At 42.6% G+C, this 24,267-nt stretch overlaps 1 protein-coding gene across 2 annotated transcripts in view; it reads right to left on the reverse strand.

Moving 5' to 3' along the window:
• PLEKHB2 (pleckstrin homology domain containing B2) overlaps window positions 1-24,267 on the reverse strand; it is a 79,408-nt gene that overhangs the window by 6,620 nt on the left and 48,521 nt on the right. For both annotated transcript variants that reach the window (XM_077488362.1, XM_077488361.1), the window contains exons 3-6: window positions 11,981-12,133; window positions 10,259-10,361; window positions 8,477-8,516; window positions 4,753-4,833 (exon numbers count right to left, since the gene is read on the reverse strand). In XM_077488362.1, coding sequence (XP_077344488.1) covers window positions 4,753-4,833; window positions 8,477-8,516; window positions 10,259-10,361; window positions 11,981-12,133 — 377 coding nt within the window. The remainder of the gene's footprint in view (window positions 1-4,752; window positions 4,834-8,476; window positions 8,517-10,258; window positions 10,362-11,980; window positions 12,134-24,267) is intronic.

Consider the following 24,267-nt stretch of genomic DNA (forward strand, 5'->3'; position numbering starts at 1 on the left):
TTACATTATGCCATTGGCAGCATGGGTGGCACTGTCTGCAGGTAGCACATGCGTTATGGGCAATAACGCATGCGGCATGGGTGGCACTGTTACAGCAGAATATGGCATTGGCATCATGGGTGGCACGGTCTCTGCAGGCAGCACATGCATTATGGGCCATAATGCATGTGCTGCCTGCAGAGACCGTGCCCACCATGCCGCCAATGCCGTAATGTGCTGCAGACAGTGTCACCCATGCCGCCAATGCCATATTGTGCTGCAGACAGTGACACCCATGACGCTAATGTCATAACGCATGTGATGCCTGCAGAGACAGTGCCATCCATGCTGCCAATGGCATTATGTTAGCAAGTAGCACATGCGTTATGCCATTAGTGTCACGGCTGGCACTGTTTACAGCACGTTACAGCATTGGCAGCACTGTCTGCTGGTAGCACATGCTTTATGGCCCATAACGCATGTGCTGCCTGCAGAGACAGTGCCACCTGTGCCGCCAATGCCGTAATGTGCTACAGACAGTGTCACCCATGCCGCCAATGCCGTAATGTGCTACAGACAGTGCCAGCCATGCCTATCGCTTGTAGACAAACCTGCACTTTGTTTCAAGGCGGGGTCTGGGGAGGGGCTGTCACGGGGCGGGGCTGAAGGAGGGACCATGGGCGGGGCCAGGGGTGGAGCTGAAGGGGGCCCGTCAGGTAGGCTGTACGGGGCCCCATGATTTCTATCAGCGGCCCTGTTGCCAACCATTACTTTCCTCCATTTAAGAATAAATAAAGATATGCACATCAATGGGCAGACCTCATACGTGACTACAAGATTTTCCCATCCTCAAACACTGGCTAGCTCTGTTACCCAATAACAGCAAAGTATCAGACAGGACTAAAGCTTTAAAAGTATCAGACACTATACTTGTGCACAACGGAAAATGTCATTAGTTTCGGGTTCATTTTCATTCATAAAACACATCATTTTATTGTGTTATATTCGTTATGTTACGTTAATACGTTTTCGGATAATTAATTATTTCTGTCTGAATGTTGGTATTCGTTATACTGAATCTCGAATCATGTTGAATTAATTCATTACGTGCGCTATAATTTTATTCGTATTGATTGAAATTCGGTATTTATTTATGTATATATATATTTGTGATAATGATTCGTAGTTTGGAAGTCGTTTGTCTATTGAATCTTTTAACACACACAATCACAATATCTCTTCTCCTCTGCTCAAATACAATACAACACCTTTCTCACTCAGTTCTCAGGAATGCACTTTGCCAGTCATCCTTCCTCCGGCACAAAATTAATCATCTGATTGGAGTGTAAGATTTACTTTGAGTTGACCTTTTGTTTCATTAGATCTTTAACAAATTAACAAATCATGTTGAATTCATTCATTATATCCGCTATAATTTCTTTCGTATTAGTTGAAATTTATTATTTTTTTATTTGGACATTCAGATGCAAAATTCAACCCATCAGACACAGCTACAGATAAGTATAACATCAAGCACTACTTACAGGACAAAACTTCCATAGTGCATTAGTAAACTGTTTGAGAATGTGATGTCATATAGGCTGGTCATACCCTATACAAATTTATTGTATAATTTTCCTTTAGATTTACCAAAACCATATAATATGAAGTCAATCCTAAACACTTTGTATGCAATCAGGCAGGCCCTTGCACTACATAGTTGAAGGAAATTGAATAAGAAAATTGTATAATGTATAGCCAGCTTAACTCTTTCTGGAAATGATCAAAACAAAATAACTGTCTAGATGCCTAAACACCATCCAAGCATATGCATCTACTCTAACCTGTGACTGGAAGGCAAATTCTAGCACCTAAATATCACCCAAAGTGTAGGGAAGCTGCATTCATTCTACCAGTCATGTGCTTTACCTGGAGTCATCTGTATAAAATAACAGTCAGTTTCAGAAACAGACAACCTTATGAAGTCCCATTATGAATTGTAAACACCTTGACAAAGGTCAAGAACCAGCCTGTGACAGCTCAATCAGTGTGCTTGAAGCACGCAATTAGGACAAACTCCGCATGGAACCTTGGAGCTGCATGGATGCATAGCTGCTGTGGCTGGGCATCAAGACCCATCCACCCTGACTCTGCATATATGCATTGTGCAGTCGGCAAGATTTGCATAGGGCAAGGATAGCTGGGCACTGCCATGGAGGATATATATTAATACAAAAAAAAATATGGCTCACTAGAGGGTCTTTTAATTTGGCTTAAAGGACAACAGTAAAAATATGTCAATTTATTAAAAAGGATGCTTAAAGATGCATGTGATGTTATAGAGTATGATTTAATTTTGGTTTGTTTACAGACAGTGGCTGGGGATTTATCATTGAGCTCCGGTAGCAGTAATACTGCTAAATGATAAATCCCCAGCCAGCTTCTGTTTGTAAAAAAAAACTCACCAGGGATTTATCATTTAGCCACAGTAGCACTATGGCTGCTAAATGACAGCTCCTCAGCCTGCTGTTGTTTGTAAACAAGCCGAACACACACACAGCCAGGGATCCAATGTGACATCATATATATATCATATATGGCGTCAGGTGTGTGCATGGCCTGAAGATGGTGATTCAATGCTTAACAATGTACATCCATCACATTCCCACCACAAAATCACAGATCCCCAGCAGGCTAACATATTTAAACATAACAGCCAGGGATTCTGGGTGATACCATTGACCAAATATAGTCACTGCAAAATGACAGATCCCTTGATGATATGTGTTTACAAACATTAGCCAGGGATTCGTGTCAGCAAACTCACCAAATATAACTAGTTTATTCAGCACTGTGCTAAACTGCGAGCAGGCTGGGTTTGGGCCAAAGCTTACCCCTATGGATGTACAGGTTTGTGTCGACAGTGATTTAAGTGTATCTAAACTCAACAACAACAAAATAATATATTACAGCTCATTACTGATGTGGTGGCTGCAGTCGTTTTTCATATTTAGGTTTTTTCCTTTGTTTTCACCTGGTGATCTGCTTGTAGTACACTTCCTGTCATTGGATGGCTACGCTCATGTACTGTATCTATGGAGGAAGCCATGTTGTCATTAGCCTGCTCTCCTGATTTTGACTACTAACCCATCCTCCATTCATCATCTTCATTACATAGGGGGATATTCTGTTCACAAAAAGCAGTTGGAAAAACTGACACGATTGTTTGATATATCAGTTCAGAGCACAGGAAGTTAGGACACTGGAATTCTTGCAGTTATTTTCCTGTAATTGCATAAAATGTACTTAGCCTAAAAAAGGAAATGAATGCAGCCACTATACAGTTGTGCTCATAGGTTTACATACCTTGGCAGAATTTATGATTTCTTGGCCATTTTTCAGAGAATATGAATGATAACACAAAAACTATTCTTTCACTCATGGTTAGTGTTTGGCTGAAGCCATTTATTATCAATCAACTGTGTTTACTCTGCGTTATGTCAGTATGGAAGACATTGATCCTGTGTACAGGTACAGGGATCTATGCCTTCCCTTTAATAAAAGCACCTCATCCACAGTAAGAAAACACTTGTTAGGCACACATTTAACTCTGATTGTGACAGTGCATATTTTTAGCACTGATCGCCGTATTTGTGTCACTGGTTCCCAAAAAGTGTCACTTAGTGTCCAATTTGTCCGCCACAATATCACAGTCCAGCTATGAGTCGTTGATTGCCGTCATTACTAGTAGAAAAAAAAAATGCCCCCGGATTTAATTTTAAAAAATGTGGTCACCTTAATTTAGTAGGTAGTATTGAGGATGAATGTGACCCACTGAATGGGGCTGTGCCACAGCCACCCTGCAAACTGCCTGCAGTAAGGGCTTTTCAAGGTTAAAGAGGAGCTGCACAAAAAAAAAAAATATTAAAAGCCAGCAGCTACTAATATTGCAGCTGCTGACTTTTAATAATATCACACTTACCTGTCCCAGGTTCCAGCGATGTCGGCGGCAGATGACGAGCGATCGCTCGTCTCGCTGCAGCCACCGCCGCCATCCTCTGTCAGGGAATCGGGAAGTGAAGCAAGAGGGCTTCACTGCCCGGTTCCCTACTGCGCATGCGCGAGTCGCGCTGCGCTGGTTCCCCGCTGTGTCTCTGGGAACTGTGTGTTTCCCAGAACACAACGGGGGCGGAGCCATGCGGCGGTGGGCGGAGCCATGCGGCGGTCTGGCCGGAAGTGGGTGCAGTTACCTGGATTATCCAGGTAACTGCACCCCCCTCCCCCCCGAAAGGTGCCGATTGTGGCACCGGAGGGGGGAGGGATAATACTAGCGGAACTTCCCCTTTAGGGTGAAGAACCGCTTTAAGATAGACAGTGAAGAGGTAATATATGGTCAATTTCCCTCTAATAAGCAATACACCGTGGGTTGCCTTGCAGAGGGAAGGCAAGGGCTGCCCATAGCTAGTTTACCTAAGTAGCTGTTTGCCTGGGCTGGGGTACAGATTTATTTACGGTATTAACATCAATTCAACATTTCAAAAGGGGTTCCCTGCTGTCCTGTACATTGTAATTTCCTTGCCATTGCTATGTTAGAGAACTAAAATGAATATAATCTTGATGTATAAACAACTATCCTAAAGTTTCTTTAGTTGTACAATTCCTTTCTAGTTACAGTTCTATCTCACATTTGAGAAGAGTTACAAAGTTTGCTTAGGATCATGTTAAAAGTGAACAATACGATTGGCATTTGTTTAAAAAAGTATGGACACTTACAGGAGGAGCATCAAATTCAGAATAGGGAGGAGCAGGACCGAGAATACCTTGATCATACAGCAGTGGTGGAGGCAGGATATTCTATGGATGAAAAATAATAGTAACTACAAAACTGTAACTTGTTAAAACAAGTAACGATTCTATACATCTGAATTTTGCCCACAAGAAAACCCACTTGCAGTGTATAGTGGCATACACAGACTTATTGAACAAGGCAATGAGTAGTGCATAAAAAGCCATAGAAACCAGTAAACTGCCAGCTTTCACAGATGAAAGGCACAGTAAAACCACATTGATTTCAATCATTTCATCCCTATCATTCTTGGCATCTCAATAAGAATCCCAGTTGTATCACATATTTAACTAGCAGCTGCATTTAAAAGGATAGTTCACCTTTACAAAAAAAACTGCCTATGCAGGTAAGGGATGTTTGTATATTAAGACTGGGTTCACACTTGTGTGCTGTGCATTTGATTCACACCGCACTGCAAAGTAGATCAAATGCGATGTCAGTGCGATACGATTTCAGCCATACAGACAGTAAGGCTGAATTCACATCACATTCGGACCAAACTCGCACAGGACCCTTTTTTTGGTCTCAGATCGCATGAGTGGTCACACCCATGCAATCCGATTCATGTCCGAACTGTCAGTTCGCAGTGCGATATGCAAACTGAAATGGGGGTGTCAGTAACATTGTATTGACACTCCCAGCAGTTTGCATATCGCAGTGTGAACTGTCTTACAAGTCAGGTGTGATGCGGGAACACGCAGTGGATTTGCAGTGTTCCCGCATCCCACCTATGTGAACCGGGACTAAAACAAACTGTGCAGTTCTGACTAAAGATGAATAATACCCTTGCTATAGGTGTAGGCCGTTTACATACCTTATGGAGCATGACTGGAATACTCCTGGGATGTTGCTAAGTGAGGCCTAGTCATCACTGCTCACCTCCACCATCACAGGAGTGGGTTCTTTCTCTGATTCAAACCCCCTATCATACTCATTCTCTCCCCTGATGCAGTAGCTCTGAGAGCTTACTCCTGTGATGGTGGAGGTGAGCAGTGACGACTAGGCCTCACTTAGCAATGTCCTGGGAGTATTCCAGACAGGCTTCATAAGGTATATATATATATATATATATATCTCCATATCCTAAACCTATAGCAAGGGCTTTATTCAACTGCATTCAGAGCTTCATAGTTTGTTTTTTGTGTACCATGTAATTAGCATCTATGAGTGAGATGAATTTAGGTGAAAGATGTTGAATGACATGTTGGCTTCTAAGATTTCTTGGATCCTAAAGTGGCAATCTTCTAGGGTACTGTTTAGGCTAGTTTAAAATGGGCATAAAGGCAAAAAAGGTTTATTACCTTAATGCATTCTCTGCATAAGGCTAAAAATATTTCAACAGCTGCTTCCCCAGCCCCCCTTAAATATTCACCTGAGCCCTCTCTCAATCCAGCGCTATACCCAACTGCAGCAGCTCTTTTCCCTTCTCTCTCTTCTCACAGGAGACTAGGCAGCAGCAGGAGCCATTGGCTTCTGCTGCTATCAGTCAAAGCCTGTAAAGAAGGGAGCAGAGAGTACACATAGAAAAAAAATGCAAGCACCAAGCATAATTAAGTTTCCCATGGGATATGTGGATAACCACAGTAAGGGCAGCTCCAACTATTCATCTGACCAGCAATGAGACATGAGCAAAAAACAACAAATAAAGGAGCACTCCCAGCCTTGTGGAAGTTAATAGAGCCACAAGCCCAGGAATGGATAAAAGAAGATTTCACTTTAATATAAAGTTAAAAGGCATGACACGAAGGAATGCCCAGAATGATACATGACCAAGGCAGTGGAGAGGAGAAACACATAATCCCAACTGCTGAAGGATGACACATGATCCCAGACCTAACAGTAGATTACACCACCAAGGAGCCTCAGGACAGTGGGAGAAGTGTGTAGATTACTGCCACCAGGGTCACTGAGATGGTGTGTCTGCCTGAAGTCCTGTGTCCTGGAATCAGATGTATTAAGGCCATACGCCTGGGGAAGAGTGCCCAAACGTTGGCTGGTAAGGGCAAACTGGAAGTCTTGGAGAGCACTCAAACCATTTCAAGCCAAAGGAGAAAAGCTAGTCACCGACACTCAGGCGCTCTTTCGACAGGTGCATGACATCACACCTGGTTCCAGTACACAGGACTTCAGAAGGACGCGCCATCTCAGTGACCCCAGTGGCAGTAATCTACCCACTTCTCAGTGTAACTTACTGTTGGGTCCAGGATCATGTTTTAACTTTACATTAAAGTGAAATTTGATTTTATCTATTCCTGGGCTTGTGGCTCTCTTGATTTCCACAGGGCTTGGAAGCACTCTTGTATTTGTTGTTTTATGGATGCACATAGCCCAGCTCGGGAGCAAGCCCACACATGCGCCCCTACAGCAAGCGGCTTGCTATAATACTGCATGCAGAAGAGAAGGAGCCAAGATTGCCAGCAGGCGATCCCAGAAGAGAAGGTTTGGGGCCGCTCTGTGCAAAACCATTGCACAGGTAAGTATAACATGTTTATTATTTTAAAAGAACAAAAAATAAACTTTACAACCACTTTAACATTTCTATAAGATAGCAAATATTAGCTTTATAAATTCAGGTCGACTTTAAGTGAGATAGCCTTTACAAAAACAAATTATAGCACCATATTCTCTTAAAAACTTTCTGTAATGTTCAAAATTTATTTGGGGAACCCAATATAGGAAAATGTTCTCTGGGATGGGGTCTATCTGCTTGTTAAATCCCCCAGTAGATGCAGTGCACATTGCACTTGGTCCTATTCAGATCTATGTAGTGGTTGCTGGGTAGCGTGGATGGATAGCCCCCCACCCCACACACTGCTTTCTCACCATGCTGTTAGCAAAGAGATGAATACTTAATTATTGCTGATTGAGAGTGTGGGAGGAGAAGGAGCATGACAGACAAGACACACAGAGCCCATGCAAACCCCATCTGCACCTCCTCTGAAAGATGCCAGATGGAACACCTGCAGCCCTCCTATAATAATGCTACCGTGTGCCTTCTCTGCTCTCGTATGCCACCTTCTTTAGGGTGAAAAGAAAGACTGAGCCCATAACAGCGGCCACCTGGTATTTGGGAAGAGAAGAGCTGGAGTAGTGGCTCTAGGATTGCTTTGTTGTAACGGTGGCTGCAGAGGAGCGCCACCATTTGCAAAAACACAAGCATACAAAAGCACATGTCAGGTACTATACAAAGTACATAGCTGGGGAGTGCTGTTGTGGGTTTGTATTTTCATGAATAACTAGCTCACCACCATTAACAACACAAGCTGTTGGCTATTACTGCAGTCTCCCTCCGCTGAATAGCTGTGCCTGGGCTTAGTCTTTTATTTTTGAATCAACTAAATATTTTCAGTAAATAAAAGTTGTCAAATGGGGCATAGCCTCTTACATGGAGGGCTGCAGAATTAAGGGGGGTGCTGGCTGTAGCTCCTTCATAGAAATGCCCATAAATTGGGCTTCCACCTGGGTTGCAGCTACAGTAAAATACTGTCAAAAATAAATGTGGTTTTATTTCACGACCACTACACAGATTTGAACAGAAGTTTAACATTTAGTTTAGTTTTAAAACAAATTTATACATTCAGAAGTCAGAGTCAAATAACCCGACACTGACCCTGAATAAAATTCAGTAATACATATATATGCAGTACATACTGTTTTTGTTCTGGCATCCCGAAGAGCTGTTTCCCAGGCCCTGAGAAAGATAATTCATACCAGTTATGGCAACTATTATGTTACAAGTATATTCAACAAACAACTGAAAGAAAAATGTCATGCAATTTACTGGAATGTAAAGGAGAAATATAAATACTTTCTCACCTGGCTGCACTAGCCAGCTTTTATTTTACACTTTTCTAACTGCTTGAAACAAACTATGATATGTAGGGATATGGGCACTTTCCATCTATCTGTCTGACTGAGAACTATAAAATGATATTATAAAGTATAAGTTTATACTGTATATCCCAGCAGACTGTAATGGGTCATTGACCACACTGTAGTGCTTTATAACAGCAGGGAAAAGTGAGGTTGAGGACATGGCCAGTGCCGGGACAAGATCATCCAGTGCCCAGGGTAGAGATGCCAAATTGCACCCCCCTATGGCACTATGGCAAGCTTGGGAGGAGGAGGAGGAGAGAGAGCACAGCTCAAACCTTCTCCCAGCCCTTTCCTCCTCTCCTTGCTACTTTCACCGCTGGGCTGACAGAAGTAGTGATGCCGTCATTACTTGTTCATTTTTATAGTAGAAGGAACTTACAGCACCCCCATCCCTATAATACCCACTGTACCCAAGGCAGCCGCCCCTTCTGCCCACCCATTGTTCCAGCCCCGGACATGGCTGTGCTGCCTGCCAGGCAGCGCCCTGTTTCAGGGTTATTCATGGATCATGTATCATTCCCCTTTCCAGTTATAGTGGCCTTCTTTGCCTTTGAGGTATTCTTATTGAAAACAAGAATAGCAGGTGTTTGAAGCTTAGTCACAAAGTCATGGAAAGTGCGCCCTTAATAACAATGTGAAAAATAGATTAGAGGGGCTCATAGAAAAATCTTTTCTGTCTAACAAATGACAGAATACTTTTTCTCAGTTTACTGATTTTAAAATGGCTGACAGATTAGATCTGAAGTTCAGATATATTGAAAACTACTATATTATTATTACACTGTTGCTGACAGGCACGGTCCTGGGCAGGCTTCTGATACCTTTTAGGTACGCCTTTGGTAGGTTATCTCCACTTTTTTGAGTACTACTCAATTTTCATAGCCACTAAAAAGTCAAAAAATTATGTTGTCAAGTTGCTCAGATAAATTTTCCATAATGTAAAATAAAAAAATACTTGGGAAACCCAGAGAAGAGAGAAGGACCCTTTTGTTAGGATGGCTTGTTGGAGGAACGAGGATGGAGAAGAGGCAGGCTGCCGTTAGGAAATCTTACAACTGGAGTGTGGAATCATGACATATGAACATTTGAAGAGTACCTACTGTATATTGTATTGTATAAAGCCTTATGAGATACCTAAAATCTCGCTGTTCTATCTACAGTATGTAAACTTTGCAAACGTACCGTATATTAGGTTTAGTATTATTATATAGGATTTATAGAGTGCCAACAGTTTGCATAATGCTTCACAAAATTAAGGGAAATTGTACAGTTTCAAAACAATTGGGTAAGGAGGGCCCTGCTTGTGAGAGCTTTTAGATACTATAGGTACAGTATGTATATTTTATACTGTATTTATATATGTATAATATATATGTGCAGTATATATGTATATTTTTTTCACTTTTATAATACCTTGGAAGACCAAGAATTATAAAATAAATGTCCAAAGTGAGGTATAGAGTGAGCATTAATGTAAAAAATACAATTTACAATTTGATGGGAGGTACTGTATTTCTAACATTATATTTCCATAATAAAAAATGTAGGAATACATACAAGCAGTCATCTGTACTTTCGGCAATGATGTTTATGACCTTTCCTTCATGGCAGATAATCTGTAAGCAGCAGTCCTTTGACTTTCCTTCTGGCAAACTTATATCTGTGGCAAAAAAAATGCATTACAATAAACCGCACAACGTAAATCAGATATTATGTATGAGTGTACATCACAGGTATAGAGCCTCCTGTGCGCACTTATTGTGTATCTGAGTGTGTAGCATTGCTCCTTATTATCAGGCTGCCCACACAATCCACCATGAGGAAGAGAGTCTGAATTAAGTCCACCATGAGGATTACTGATGCATCTCTAAAAACATCTAATACATTAGTGAAAATTAAAACTAAATAAAATATCAATACATTCAGAGCTTCCGGTCTCGGCCGGGACCGGAAGTGATGTCACCCAGCTCCTAGGGAGCCAGATGACCTAGTTTCCGGTTGTGACTGAGACTGGAAGCTCTGAATGTATTGATGCTGATTGCTTATTATCGTATATGTAAGTTACTACTATTCAATAAATCATTGTTTTTACAGAATTGCTGCACTATGGAGATTTTCTTTGTCTTATATGTCCCTGAATGGAGGAGAGTGAGGAGGACTGATACAGTAGAGAGTGCTTTTTACATTTACCATTCCCAATTGCTGCTTTTACATCCTATCCCTGGTTTGGTGCCCTTGTACACACGGTCGGACATTCCGACAACAAAATCCGTCTGATTTTGTCAGACGGATTTTGTCCGAAACTTGTGTTGCATACACACAGTCGGACAAAGTTGTCGGAAAATCCGATCGTACGTAACGTGATGACGTTATTTCGTTACGACGGGACTACGTTCAGGCTAATAGCCAATAGCTTTGGTCTAGGAATTTAATCTGAGCATGCGTGGCACTTTGTCCGATGAGAATTCTCTACACACAATTGGACAAACGTCCAATCGGATCATGTTGTCGGAAAGTTTTATAGCCCAGCTCTAAAACTTTGTCCGTCGGATATTCCGATGGAAATAGTCCGATGGAGCCCACACACAGTCGGATTATCCGACAACACGGTCCGATCGGACATTTTCCGTCGGAATGTCTGACCGTGTGTACAAGGGCTAAGGAGTGGAAAGGTGTGGAAATTGTAAGGTGATCTGCCATTAAGGATTTATTTACCAAAGCGCTGTTAGACCTGCTGTGGTCTTTGAATAAGGTGAGCGACTAGGGCACACTCCTGGTGGATTCTGGATGGTGGAAGCAAGTGAGACCACAACGTTTAAGAGTTGATGCTTTTTTCCTGCATCCGATCTTCACATTCTACTATTATTTAATGCTTTAATATTTTTTGGGGGGGTTTCCTTGCACATGCACTTTAATGCTTGAGACTTATTTTTGTTAATTGGATATAGTATTTCACTGATTGGATTACAGTTTTAGACATTATTCATCAACTATATTAGGTTTTATATTTATTTATGTGTGATATTTGAAGGTAAATATTTTATTAACTTTTCACAGCACTATAGGTTTTGAAACATTGTGTAACACTTACATTTTTTTCTTGAAGTTAGCGCCACCTTTATTCATTTACATTCATTTACTTGCTTTTTATGTGAGGACACTGAATGTTGGCTGCTGCTCCTATTATTATTTTATTCCTACTGTGGTTTGCGTATTCGTTTTTATCCATATATATATATATATATATATATATATATATATATATATAAAATTATGTACCTTTGCACGCAGTGCCCACACGAATGTCTATACAGTCTAGCTGCATAAGAACTTTATCTTCCATGTCTTCTCTCTCTTGGTCGCTATAATATATCAAATATCCATTTGACCAAAGGTCAAACCAATTCTTCTTCCATCTTTTTAAAATTGTACCTTAGGAGAAAAATAACATGCAGTGATTAGTTTATACATTTTTGGTTTCAATATATTTGTCCATTTTAAAAAGTTTAGTGCTAGTAGGTGCTAGATTGAGTGTATAAAGTTTTTGGTTTCTCTGCTTAACAGGGAGACAGCTAGGCAAATTCATATGCGGTCTGCTTAACAGAGAGCTGTGATTGTTTGATAGAGTCTGCTCAGTGTTCTCAGTGCTGCTCATGTTGTTTTGAAAGTTTCACACTGGTCTGGTAGATATGGGATGTCAGGGGAGGGCTGGCAGCCTTAGGCCTGGGTGGAAAGTCCAGTCAAGTGGCCCATTGAACCCCAGAATCAGCTGACCATCCATTACACCACATTTCCCATACAGAGAGGGAGGGAGACTGCTCCACATTGCCCGAGAGAGAGAGAGAGAGAGAGACTGCTTGACACTGGCGGTCACTCTCTCTGTGCGGGCAGTGTGAAGCGGTCGCGCTCTCTGTGCGGGCAGTGTGAAGCGGTCGCGCTCTCTGTGCGGGCAGTGTGAAGCGGTCGTGCTCTCTGTGCGGGCAGTGTGAAGCGGTCACTCTCTGTGCGGGCAGTGTGAAGCGGTCACTCTCTGTGCAGGCAGTGTGAAGCGGTCACTCTCTGTGCGGGCAGTGTGAAGCGGTCAGTCTCTGTGTGGGCAGTGTGAAGCGGTCACTCTCTGTGAGGGCAGTGTGGAGCGGTCACTCCGTGTGGGGGCAATCATTTTGGAGCAGTCTCCCAGAGAGAGACTGCATGATTGCCCCAGAGAGACTGAGAAAAAGAGCTTGCCCCTTCCCCACACCCAGTACAAAGACCAATAAGACTGCAGGAAGGTGAAGACTAAAGACTGTTCTGTCACTGCCGCCACACTAAGTGCTACCTGTGGAGTCTGGAGCTTCTCTGTTGAGTGAGCACCACACCACTGGGCAAGCCAAGCCAGCAGAGTAGCCGAGAGTCATAGCGAGTTCAGCAGGCTAAACATGCAAGTCCTGCTTTCTCCCTGGCATGACCACCATATTCACCACGGTGCAGGCTCCACCTGTGTCAATTGCGGGTAGTGAGAAAAGCACATGCAGGTGCACACCCTGGGGCACCAGCCAGATTAAGGGCATTGTGGGCCTGGTGCTGCAGTGGAGCAGGTTTAGGAGTGGCAGGAATATGAGGCAAGTAATGTAATTTCCCAGCTCTCCTCTTACTGGCCACCCTTCCCATGTTTCCAGGAGCCTGTGCTAGCTTGTGCCCAGACTTGGTGGCAGTCACACAGGTGTAATGCTAGTGAAGCCTGGCACTTGATTTACTAAGCATCCATAAGGGCCGTGTGTGGGTGTGTGCTCTGAGGTGAAAGTTTTCAAGCCATCAGAATACAGTGATCGCTGCCGGCAGCTTAGCAGCCAGCAGTGATAAAAAAAAAAGAAATAAAGACAAGCTGGTTGTATTGTCAGTTGATAGATCGAATTCTGTGCAGCCAGTCTGCACATAGATTGATTGAAATTTCTGCTGAACAGGCAGAATTTCAATCTGTCTATGGTGGCCTAAGTCCACCAGTCTCTGTTTAATAATATCCTCAAATCTTCTGAAAGGAGCGCTCCACTTAGGTGTAGAAATTCACTTTGAACTCCACCTTATTTCCAGAACTCTTTTTAGGGTCCTTTCACACTGAAGGCGCTTTACAGGCGTTTTAGTGCTAAAAATAGCGCCTGTAAACTGCCTCTCATGCCACCCCAGTGTGAAAGCCCCGAGCGCCCTCACAATGGGGCGGTGCGCTTGTAGGACATTCTGAAAAGTCCTGCAAGCAGCATTATTGGGGCGGTTTGGGAGAGGTGCCCTGCCCACTGAAATGAGCAACACAGGCGATTTTAACTCTTTCTTGAGTTGCTAGTGGGTTTTAAAGTGCCCCGCTAGTGCTGCTAAAACGAGTAATGCTTTACCACTACTGCCCACACCGCCCCAGTGTGAAAGTACCCTTGGATATTAGATGTGCAAACAATAAGGTGAGAGCACATCTAATACCTACAGAGAGTAATGCAAATGAGGTGGAGTTTAAAGTGAACCGTATAATTACCTGCAGAGAATGGCATTTAGAGGGTTAAAACAGGCAGGGATGAAATGTAATATCAACTCCTCACTGCCTGTCAAATGCCTCTGAAAAGTGACCTGAGCATGGATCACTTTTTAGAGGAGTGGCTGCTGCAAGTGAATACAAGCCTTTAGTGTGCTGCAGTGCGAGTGTACTGGCGGCTTTCACAGTCCCCCAGACTTCTTTTAGGTTGCACATTTTTGCTGCATTTTCTGGAATTGCAACAAAGATGCAGCATGCAGGACGTTTTCAGAACATGCAGTAAGAATGTGCAACCTCTATGGGACCAGGACACCAGCACTGCAGCCAAACCACAGCATTCCAGTGTGAGCCCACATCATACCATCTAGAAGGTACTGCTCAGACTGCTAGAAAAAAAAAAAAAACTCGTTGGCTGCAAAGTGGGGGAGGGAGGAGGAGTTCACTTACTAGGATGGTCTCAGCCTCCCAGGAGCCTTACTGGATTCCAGCCGACTGCTCAGATTGAACTTTCCCGCCCACACATCCTCCTCACAGACAGCACATGGGCTGCCCCGGAGTGTGGGCGGGGAAAGAAGCAGGTCCTGCCTCTGCCAGCCAATGGTGTGGAGGAGGGAGGGGCTGGGCGGGGCTGTGCTGTGTAACACAGACTGTCAGCCCTGAAATGAAGACATCGCTGGATCACAGTACTGGACTCGGCCAGCTCAAGATCTGCGCATGTGTGCTCTTGAGCTGATGGCACAGCAGCCTTTGCCACAGCATATCAGAGCAGCCCAGGGGGCAATTGCATCCCTGCCCCCCAGCCCAGCCCTCCCCTGTGGGATGTACTGGACAGTGGGAGGAAACCTTGCAGATGAGAGCATGGATGTCTATACAGTCCTGGCCAATTAGAAGGGGAAGTTCCCAAATGCCTGCTGGGTGACTGTATTTATATCTGAAGAGCACATGGGCTTTGGGTCTTCCTCTAGAGAGAGAGGTCCAGCAGGGGAGGGGGCTGTTGCCTCTCCCCAGAACAGGCTGCCATGAGGCTTCAAGTGGGCAGCCTGTGGGCCTGGAACACTAAAGCTGCAACCCATGGTTCTTGTGAGAGCTGACTGAGGTAGGATGTCCGCAGATCTTATCTGGTACTGCTGAGGAAGGCTGCCGTGTGTGCTTCAGGAGCCTTGTGAGTACAGCCCCTCCGTGAGGGATCCTAGGGACTTGTGCTGTTAGACACCCCCCCGCCCCCGAGTGGTAGAAGTCAGCTACTGGGTGCAAGCTAAAGGGGACTGGTGTCTTGAAGAGGCAAAATTCCTGCTACAAAGGGACTTGTTCATACCATACTGCTGCTGTATGGTCCTACACACAATCTGCTACACAATTCAATTGAGAGAGTTGCCCTCACCTGTAAATCATCAATTTGGAGAATCCTACTACATCCCTTCTCCTATCCAAGTTCTCCAAATAAGCCCAGGTTCACATTGGAGTGATGTGGCATGGGATTTGACATGTCAAATCGCATGTCAAATCTCCGAAACAGCGCAACGGCAGCTTTGCTGCGCCATACCGATTCCCAAAAGTAGTTTCTGTCTGTCAAATCACCTCTGAAGTCGGCCTGCATTGCCGGGTTGAAATTGTGCAAGTTCAGCTGAATTTGCACGATTTCTAACCCACAGCAATGTGAACCTAGGCTAAAATACAAAAAGAAATTCTAGATTGGTCATTTTAAATAACGAGCAGAAGTGGCTGTGTGAATACCCTGTGACTGACTGTGGATTAATCATTGGAAGACCTGAGCAAACCAAAATTCAAGCGACTCGGGTAGTGCTACAAAAGTATGACAGCTTTGTAGACCACACAGGGGCAGGCATTCAATGCAGTTAAAAAAGCATACAAAAACAACAATAATGGCACTGATCTAATAGTAGAAAAAGAAGCCTAGTGCCTAGGATCAGTATAAGTTACCAGTTTTTCTGAATTAGTTTAGTATGGTTGGCTACACTGCTCTTTGGTAAGAGGGTAGAGGAAAGAGGTTGGGGAAGGAAAATAAGAGAGGGGGGATAAGAGAGGGAGAGGGGGGAGGGAGGGTGGACAGAGGAGAATAGTAGAAGGCAGCATTCAGAAGGCCTGCATTCCGGACCTTGGTCCCTGAAAGCAGAGGGACCTAAATGCAGGTACCACTTGGCACAGTATTCAGCCCGATCCATCCATAGCCTGCCATAGACTGACAGACTGCCTGCAGAAAGACTGGGCAGTGCACCTGACCCTCCTGGGCACACTAAAATGATGGGAGAGACAAAATGGGGCTGATTTACTAAAACTGGAGAGTGTAAAATCAGGTGCAGCTCTGCATAGAAACCATCCAGCTTCCAGTTTTTTTTGTCAAAGCTTAATTAAAAAACTTAAGTTAGAAGCTGATTGGCTACCATGCACATATTTTGCGCTCTCCAGTTTTAGTAAGTCAAGCTCACTGCTCCTAGAGGGACTTGTGTGCAAGAGGCCTAAGAAAGTGGATATGCAATGTTATTCTGATTGTATCAAGAGGTTTGTTCACTGCTATATTACTAAAGATGTAAATCTGGTAAAGATTCACCATGGTCCTGAAGTCTTTTGGAAAAAGGCCTTGGGATATAATAGCAGAAAAATGGACATACACAGTTACCGTATTTTCCGGCGTATAAGACGACTGGACGTCTAAGACCTCCCCCAACTTTTCCAGTTAAAATATAGAGTTTTGGATATACTCACCGTATAAGACTACCCCTCTTCCAACACACACCAAATAAAAATTAATAAAACAGATTTGATTTCAATATGGTAATTTTAATTCAAATGCTTATATCATGGCAGGTACTTAGCAGGAAAATTGTCACTTATAAACATAAGGCTGTTTTTCATCAAACATGTAAACATAAAACAGTGCAAGTGGATTAAACATTTCCTAATTCATTCTAAAGCTGAAAGGAAGGATAAGACAATAAACCCATGGGAGCTACCATGCTGTTTGTTTTCTAAGCTGTCAACCAAACTGGAACTGATGATAAGAGGAAGATAATAAACAATAGAGAGAAAGCAAGTGTCGGGCAAGTCCCTGGCGAGTTAGCAATGCCCGTCATAACTGCAAGCTACCGTATTTTTACAGGTTTTGCTGGCGTGACAGTTTCCCTTTAAAAGTCTTCAAAATCCTCCTGTTCGTCATCTGATATCATAAGTACATCAATGACATCTTGTGATACAGAATTCGATCCATATGATGACTGCCTTACAAATGTATCAGATGGTGTGGTCTCAGCTTCAGCTTCCTCTTCTTCAGCTTCTTCTTCCTCATCTTGCCACAAGTAGTCGTCCTCGATACCATCTAATGAATTTGATATGCCACACTTCTTGAAAGACTTGATTACTGTTTCTGCATCAATATCATTCCAGGCACAGTACTTTCATGGAAATACTTCTTGTGAGTCCCCCCCTCTGTTGTGTGGGAGGCTCACAAGGCTGAAAGAGGGGGGTGTGTTGCGCTTCCTATATTGAAATCCAATAGTGAGCTATCACAAAAAACAATCCATATTACAATATTAACATAGAAACAGCAAAAAAGTGCAAACGTGCTTGAACAAATAAAAGCTAGTGAATCAAAGTGCGTCTGTGCATAAAAATATGTGCATACCATTAAAATATATATAGATTGTTACGTGAATAATTTTAAGTGGTACCAGCAATGGTGCTATAATAAATACAGAAAGTGCATATAACCAAGAATCGATATAAGTGAAATACACGTAGCAAGTAAAGATATAAAATAAAAACAGCAGCAGTAAAACAAAATTAATATATTAATATCTATAGCAGCAAACACCGATTATATCTGGTCAGAGTCATAGTAACAATTATATCTGATCAGAGTGACCCATACATAACTCAATTTTGTGTGTGTTACCTGTACTTGTAACACACACAAAATTGAGGATTTTATCTGTTGCAATACAGAGGGTGCTGTATATGTCTTAGAATGTAGCTGCGGCCTTCAGTATGTAGGCCGCACAAAGAGGCCCCTGAGGATCAGGATCAAGGAACATATACAAAATATCCTAAAGGGATTTGACAAACATAGCGTCTCTAAGCACTTCGCTATCCATCATAAAAAAGATCCCAGGGACTTGAAGTTTTGGGGTATTGTTCCCTATGTTAAACACTGGAGAGGGGGACATAAAGTTAGGACTTTGAGCCAGATAGAATCAAAATGAATATTTGCCCTTGACACCTTTGCCCCCAGAGGATTGAATGTTGAATTTGATTTGAATTGTTTTATTAGTAATTTTTAGCCTTCCCCCTACATCCCCTTCACCTCTTTCCCTATTCTGGATTATAATCATGTTACACATAGTTCTCTCTCTGTTCCTTTTTTTCTCTGGCCACATTTCATTACCAGTCCTCTTATATAAATATCTATACTGGTTATTTTATTATTATATTTTAGACGTATATTATACAAGCTGTAATGTATACGTCACTTCCGCGATTCTTCTGTAATTTTAATTTTATCTTTATTTCTAATATTTGGATAATTTTTAGTGGAAGTATTTTTATATATCTGATTTTTATACATTTTACATTTATGGTGGCATAACAGACCTCCCAAACATGTATATTTTTTATATATGCATGTTTGGGTTGAGAGAAATAATTTCTTTTAAGAAATGTTCTGCTATATGTATATATATACATATAATCCATATTTATACTATATTTTTAAATATATTAAAAATCTTTTTTTAGAGGTCCTTTGCATATATATATATGTGTATTTTACAGATTCGATATATACATATGTATTTTATATATTAGTCTTAACTTAGTTTATTTAATTTTATGCTTGTATTTTTTTGGGTTATGATAACGATTAAACATTAGTAGGTTGATCCTATGCCTAAATAAGAGATTAGGCGTTTTTTACCGAATTAATGGCCACCTCCATTACTTTAACTATCTTATGTCCATTTACAATAGCTTCCTTGAATAATACAGAGACATATCCACAGTCTCCGATAAAATGGCCGCGGGCGTTTTTGTTGTACTATAAGCCTTAAGGATCAAGCGCTATTCTGGAGTACACATAGTAAGCGGTGCGACCGTCAATTAAAATACTTTTTTGTCCAAATTTATATTATTGCGGGCTTCGAGCCTTCGTCGCTCGCTTTGGATTCCCCTTTTTTGTTTTGCTCATTTAGTTTGCAGGGAGCTGCGTTCGTGACGGGATTTGTAAATAAAGGGCGGAGCATGCCCTCCCAACATTCCCTCAGTCCGTTCGGCTTGCCCTGAGCATATGTTAAACGAAGGGCGGAACATACCCGCCCAGTACTCTCAAAAGTAACTTCCGGCCACTATGGAAACATCCCAGTTGAAGTCGTTGAACGACGTAACGCGTAGGAAGACCGGAAGTGACGTTTACACGCGAGCGACACGTTCGCTGGTCTGATTGTTTGCTGTGCGCTCTGCTATTATCCCCTTTGTGAGTAGTTTTACAGTTGTTCAATAAAATCGTTAATTGTTTAATATACTACACTATGGTGGATTCCTTTTGTCTATCCCTGGAGTATACATGCTGCTAGGAATCAGACGATATATGGTGACGCTAGAGAAATGTGAAGTCCCCTCTCCATCCATCTCCTGGTGTTCCTTTTAAAAGGCTATTCTTTTGCTGTATACCTTACAGCAGTAAGGTAATTACCCAGTGTGATCAGCATTTACACAGAAAATCACCTGTACGGAAGAGAGTTGGCTTGGCACATTCTGCACTTCACTATTTGTTGGTGTTATCACACTGCATTTTTTCACGATTCAAATATGTATGGGTCACTCTGATCAGATATAATTGTTACTATGACTCTGACCAGATATAATCAGTGTTTGCTGCTATAGATATTTATATATTAATTTTGTTTTACTGCTGCTGTTTTTATTATATATCTTTACTTGCTACGTGTATTTCACTTATATCAATTCTTGGTTATATGCACTTTCTGTATTTATTATAGCACCATTGCTGGTACCACTTAAAATTATTCACGTAACAATCTATATATATTTTAATGGTATGCACATATTTTTTGCACAGACGCACTTTGATTCACTAGCTTTTATTTGTTCAAGCACGTTTGCACTTTTTTGCTGTTTCTATGTTAATATTGGAATATGGATTGTTTTTTGTGATAGCTCACTATTGGATTTCAATATAGGAAGCCCAACACACCCCCCTCTTTCAGTCTATATATTAATGAAAGCCAACTCACAAAGTGTTTGCTGCACCTATTAGAATAGATTTGTGCCTTTTTATATAACCATTTTACATATAGCGCAGGAGCCCCTATACACACATAGGCTCACAAGGCTACCATGAGGGGACGACTCATTGAACTTGGTTCAAGGAAAAAAAGGGAGCATGGTCAGCAGGTCGCGCGGGTTCTGGGTCAAATTGCGGTCCTGGACAAACAACATAAACTTACTCTCCATGCGGCCCATCTAAAAGCTCTCACTCTGAAAAGGGAGGAATTAAAAACCCTCCTAGATTTAGATACTAAAAGGAAATTTCAATGATTTACTCAGACGATACATGAATGGGGGAATAGACCCGGTAGGCAGCTGGCGAGATCCCTCAAAGTGAAGCAAACTAGGTCCTTTATCCCCAAAATAAAACTCCCCGATGGCAGCTTAGTGCACGCTACTCCACACATAGCCGCGGCTTTTAGGGACTATTACGCTGATTTTTATAATGTGCAGAGCGACACTCCCTCGTTAACCCAGAGGGAAAAGCGTACCCGCATACAGGCATATTTGAAAGGAGCTAATCTGCCCACACTATCCACTGCCGCACTCTGTGCACTGGAGGAGGAATTTACGGTGGAGGAATTCCGAATAGCCCTGAAGTCCTCACCCACAGGGAAGGCCCCTGGCCCTGATGGCTACACCATTAGCTACTATAGAACGTTCAGCGACATCCTACTCCCCCATCTCACGGCTTATGCCAACTCCATCTCTCGCAACTCCTGTCTGCGCCTGGAATCTCTCACGGTCCACATCACAGTTATACCAAAACCAGGGAAAGACCCTACAGTATGCAGTAGCTATAGGCCAATTATCCTGTTTAACGTTGACGTTAAGCTTTATTCTAAAGTTCTGGCCAATCGGGTTACTTCCTCTTATACCCAGCTGGATCTCGAAAGATCAGACTGGCTTTATACCTAATAGGGAAGCTAGGGATAACTCCCTCAGGACCATAACCCTAATTCAATATGTGCGGCGGTGCTCCCAGCCCACCCTACTCGTGTCTACCGATGCCGAAAAGGCGTTTGATAGGGTGGACTGGGACTACCTCAAAGCGACTCTACATCACCTGGGACTTGGTCCCAAAATGTTCTACTGCATAACCTCTCTTTACTCCGCGCCCACGGCGCGTGTCAGCATAAACGGGTCTCTGAGTGACTCGTTCTCTCTATATAACGGTACTCGGCAGGGCTGCCCCCTATCCCCTCTTTTATTTGCCCTTACTTTTGAACCCTTCCTCTCAACCATCAGACATAGTCCCAACATCCATGGGGTTCAGATGGGTCCCACGACCCATAAATATGCAGCTTATGCCAATGACATTTTGTTTTTTGTCCAGCGTCCTCGTATCTCGTGATTGTTCCAGGGACTCCGTCCGACCGCCTACGGGGGTCAGGAAGGAATTTTTGCCCCACTGGTGCATTTGGCTGCTACTGTCAGGGGGTTTTTCGCCTTCCTCTGGAACAACCATAGGTTAGCATACCCCTACCTCCGGCCTCCTTTCCATTTTTTACACTACCCTAGGACGACTATTCCAGATCACAGCCAGACTTCTTTTCTAAGCGGAGACCTCAACCTTAAGTAAAGGCAGCTGGAACAGCCAGCAACCGAATGCAACAACTCCTTCCGCATCCATATAGGCATCCCCTGATCAACTTGCGCGCTAATAGCCTCAAGCATGGCGGCAAGTCTGATACCTAGCCCCACCTCAGGATCAATACCCTGATCAGGATCATCATCTTAGGCCCATAGTACCATCAACAGCATCCACAAACCATGTGCTACTTCAAATACTCAGCTGAAGTTCTGCACAGACTAAGGAACATCAACACCACATTGCCATCTTCCATACAAAAAATACTTCAAAGAGAACTGAAAGGTTATGCTAAGCATCCATCTTGTTTCTGTCAGCCATCTTAATATTCACAAACTTCCATTTCACAATATGTACAGTTTGAACACCCCTTTAACTTCTCAGATAACTGTCTCAACATGAGATTCTTCTAACTCGTGTGTTCTCACACACTTATCTATAACCTTCACACTGTTTCTCAGCATCTTTTAGCTACAGAAGGAATTATGTATCTTTTCTTATATTAATTCAGCTAGCTTAGAACAAAGAACAATAGCGTTTTTGTCTTGACCAGCTGTAATCGTCTTGATGTCTACTGCGCATGTCTTATTCTGTATGACGTAAAATACCCTATATCATTTGCTTTGTAATAACCCAATACAATTAGTTCTCGAAGGACGCCATGGTGTGTGTGTGAATTTATTTGTCCTTTGAGAATTGATTCCAGAGCGCTCTGAATTTATACAATACATTGGATCTAAGGTCTGAGAGGTTGAAGGGACCACCCTAGACACAGGATTAACCCTAACAGAACTGGGGGCTCGTCCCGGGATGGATGTTAACCCTTAATGGATTTGGAAAGCTACTAACGGCTCGGTAAGTGAATTCTATTCTTATTGAGTGAAATTGACTTGCCGCAGTCCAGGTGTCAGGTGTGTGACTTGGCTTCCATCCCACAGAGATTGCTGTTGGGTTATAGAACCTCTCATAAGTATACATAAGTTGACCGGTCATGACCTTGGAGGTCATATAGTGTTTTGGGGACACTTGTAAAGGTTTTGGTGACCTTAAAAGAAAAGATCTTGGCGATCTTAGAAAAATAGGTTTTGGGGACCTAGGAAAAATTTACAGAGTACTCTAGAGTTTTCGTTCTGTTCGGTACAGAACTGGTGACTGATGATCAATGTATTGTGTAAACTTTGTGTATGATTGTATAACTGCTTTGCTTTAAAAGTATCACGCTGAATGAATTGCGCTGAGTGTGTATCTGTGGACTGCTATTTTGTTTCCAGAACCAAAAGGCATACTTGGTGAGTAGTATTCCCGGAGGTTATAAAGTTACAATTTGGGTAAAGCTATTTTGTGAAAGGTAAACAGATTAATGTACATTGCAAGTTAAATTCATCTGTGGTTTAAATTTGTCTGAAACAAAACGGCAGCTCCATGAGCAAGATTGTGTGTTTATTGTATGTCTGAAATACTCTTGAACTTGTTCCAAATTTATTCTGTTACAGTCTTGAAGTGATTGTAGCTGTATTAGTACAAAAAAGTATCACGGACAGTACTGATTTATTTTTGGTAAAGGAATCTAGGTTGAGGTATTGTCTAATTGTATGATTCACATCGTTGTCTGATTGTCTGCACCGCTAGGTGGCAGTCAAGCATGATAAATTGTTTTGTTTTCATAGGAAAATTAAATGTACAGAGCGATGCCTAGTTAACCCTTAGGTCAGGGGTGTCCAAACTTTTTTCAACGAGGGCCAGGTTTGATGAAGTGAACATGCGTGAGGGCCGACCATTTTGCCTGACCTTCTTTGAACCATTAAAATTCGGTCAGAGGTTGGGTTCACACTATTGGGATCCCCGCATCCAATTTGCAATAGTAGGAGATTGTGACCGGCTCTCTATGGAGTCTGTTCACACATCTCTGATGCAGTTCCAGTGTGAATTTGCACAGGAGCCCTGAAATCGGACCTGAAACGGTGAACCAGGACACATAGGACCCTGTGAGCCACATCAGCATTAGGTGTGACCCGAGCCCAAGTGTGTTCGTCCGAGCACTAATACACTGCCCAAGTGCCCAACAAGAATTTTCTTGCCTTTGTGGCTGTGTGTGGTGAAGAGATGAGCTTTGGGCATGGTATTTGGATATATATATCTTTTGTGCCCCCCAATGAAACCCCAAGTGCTGCTCAGGACTAA

Source organism: Lithobates pipiens, unplaced genomic scaffold, assembly GCF_037356315.1.
Source record: "Lithobates pipiens isolate NorthernLeopardFrog02 unplaced genomic scaffold, aLitPip1_a1.2 Scaffold_18, whole genome shotgun sequence".
NCBI classification, from domain to species: Eukaryota; Metazoa; Chordata; class Amphibia; order Anura; family Ranidae; genus Lithobates; species Lithobates pipiens.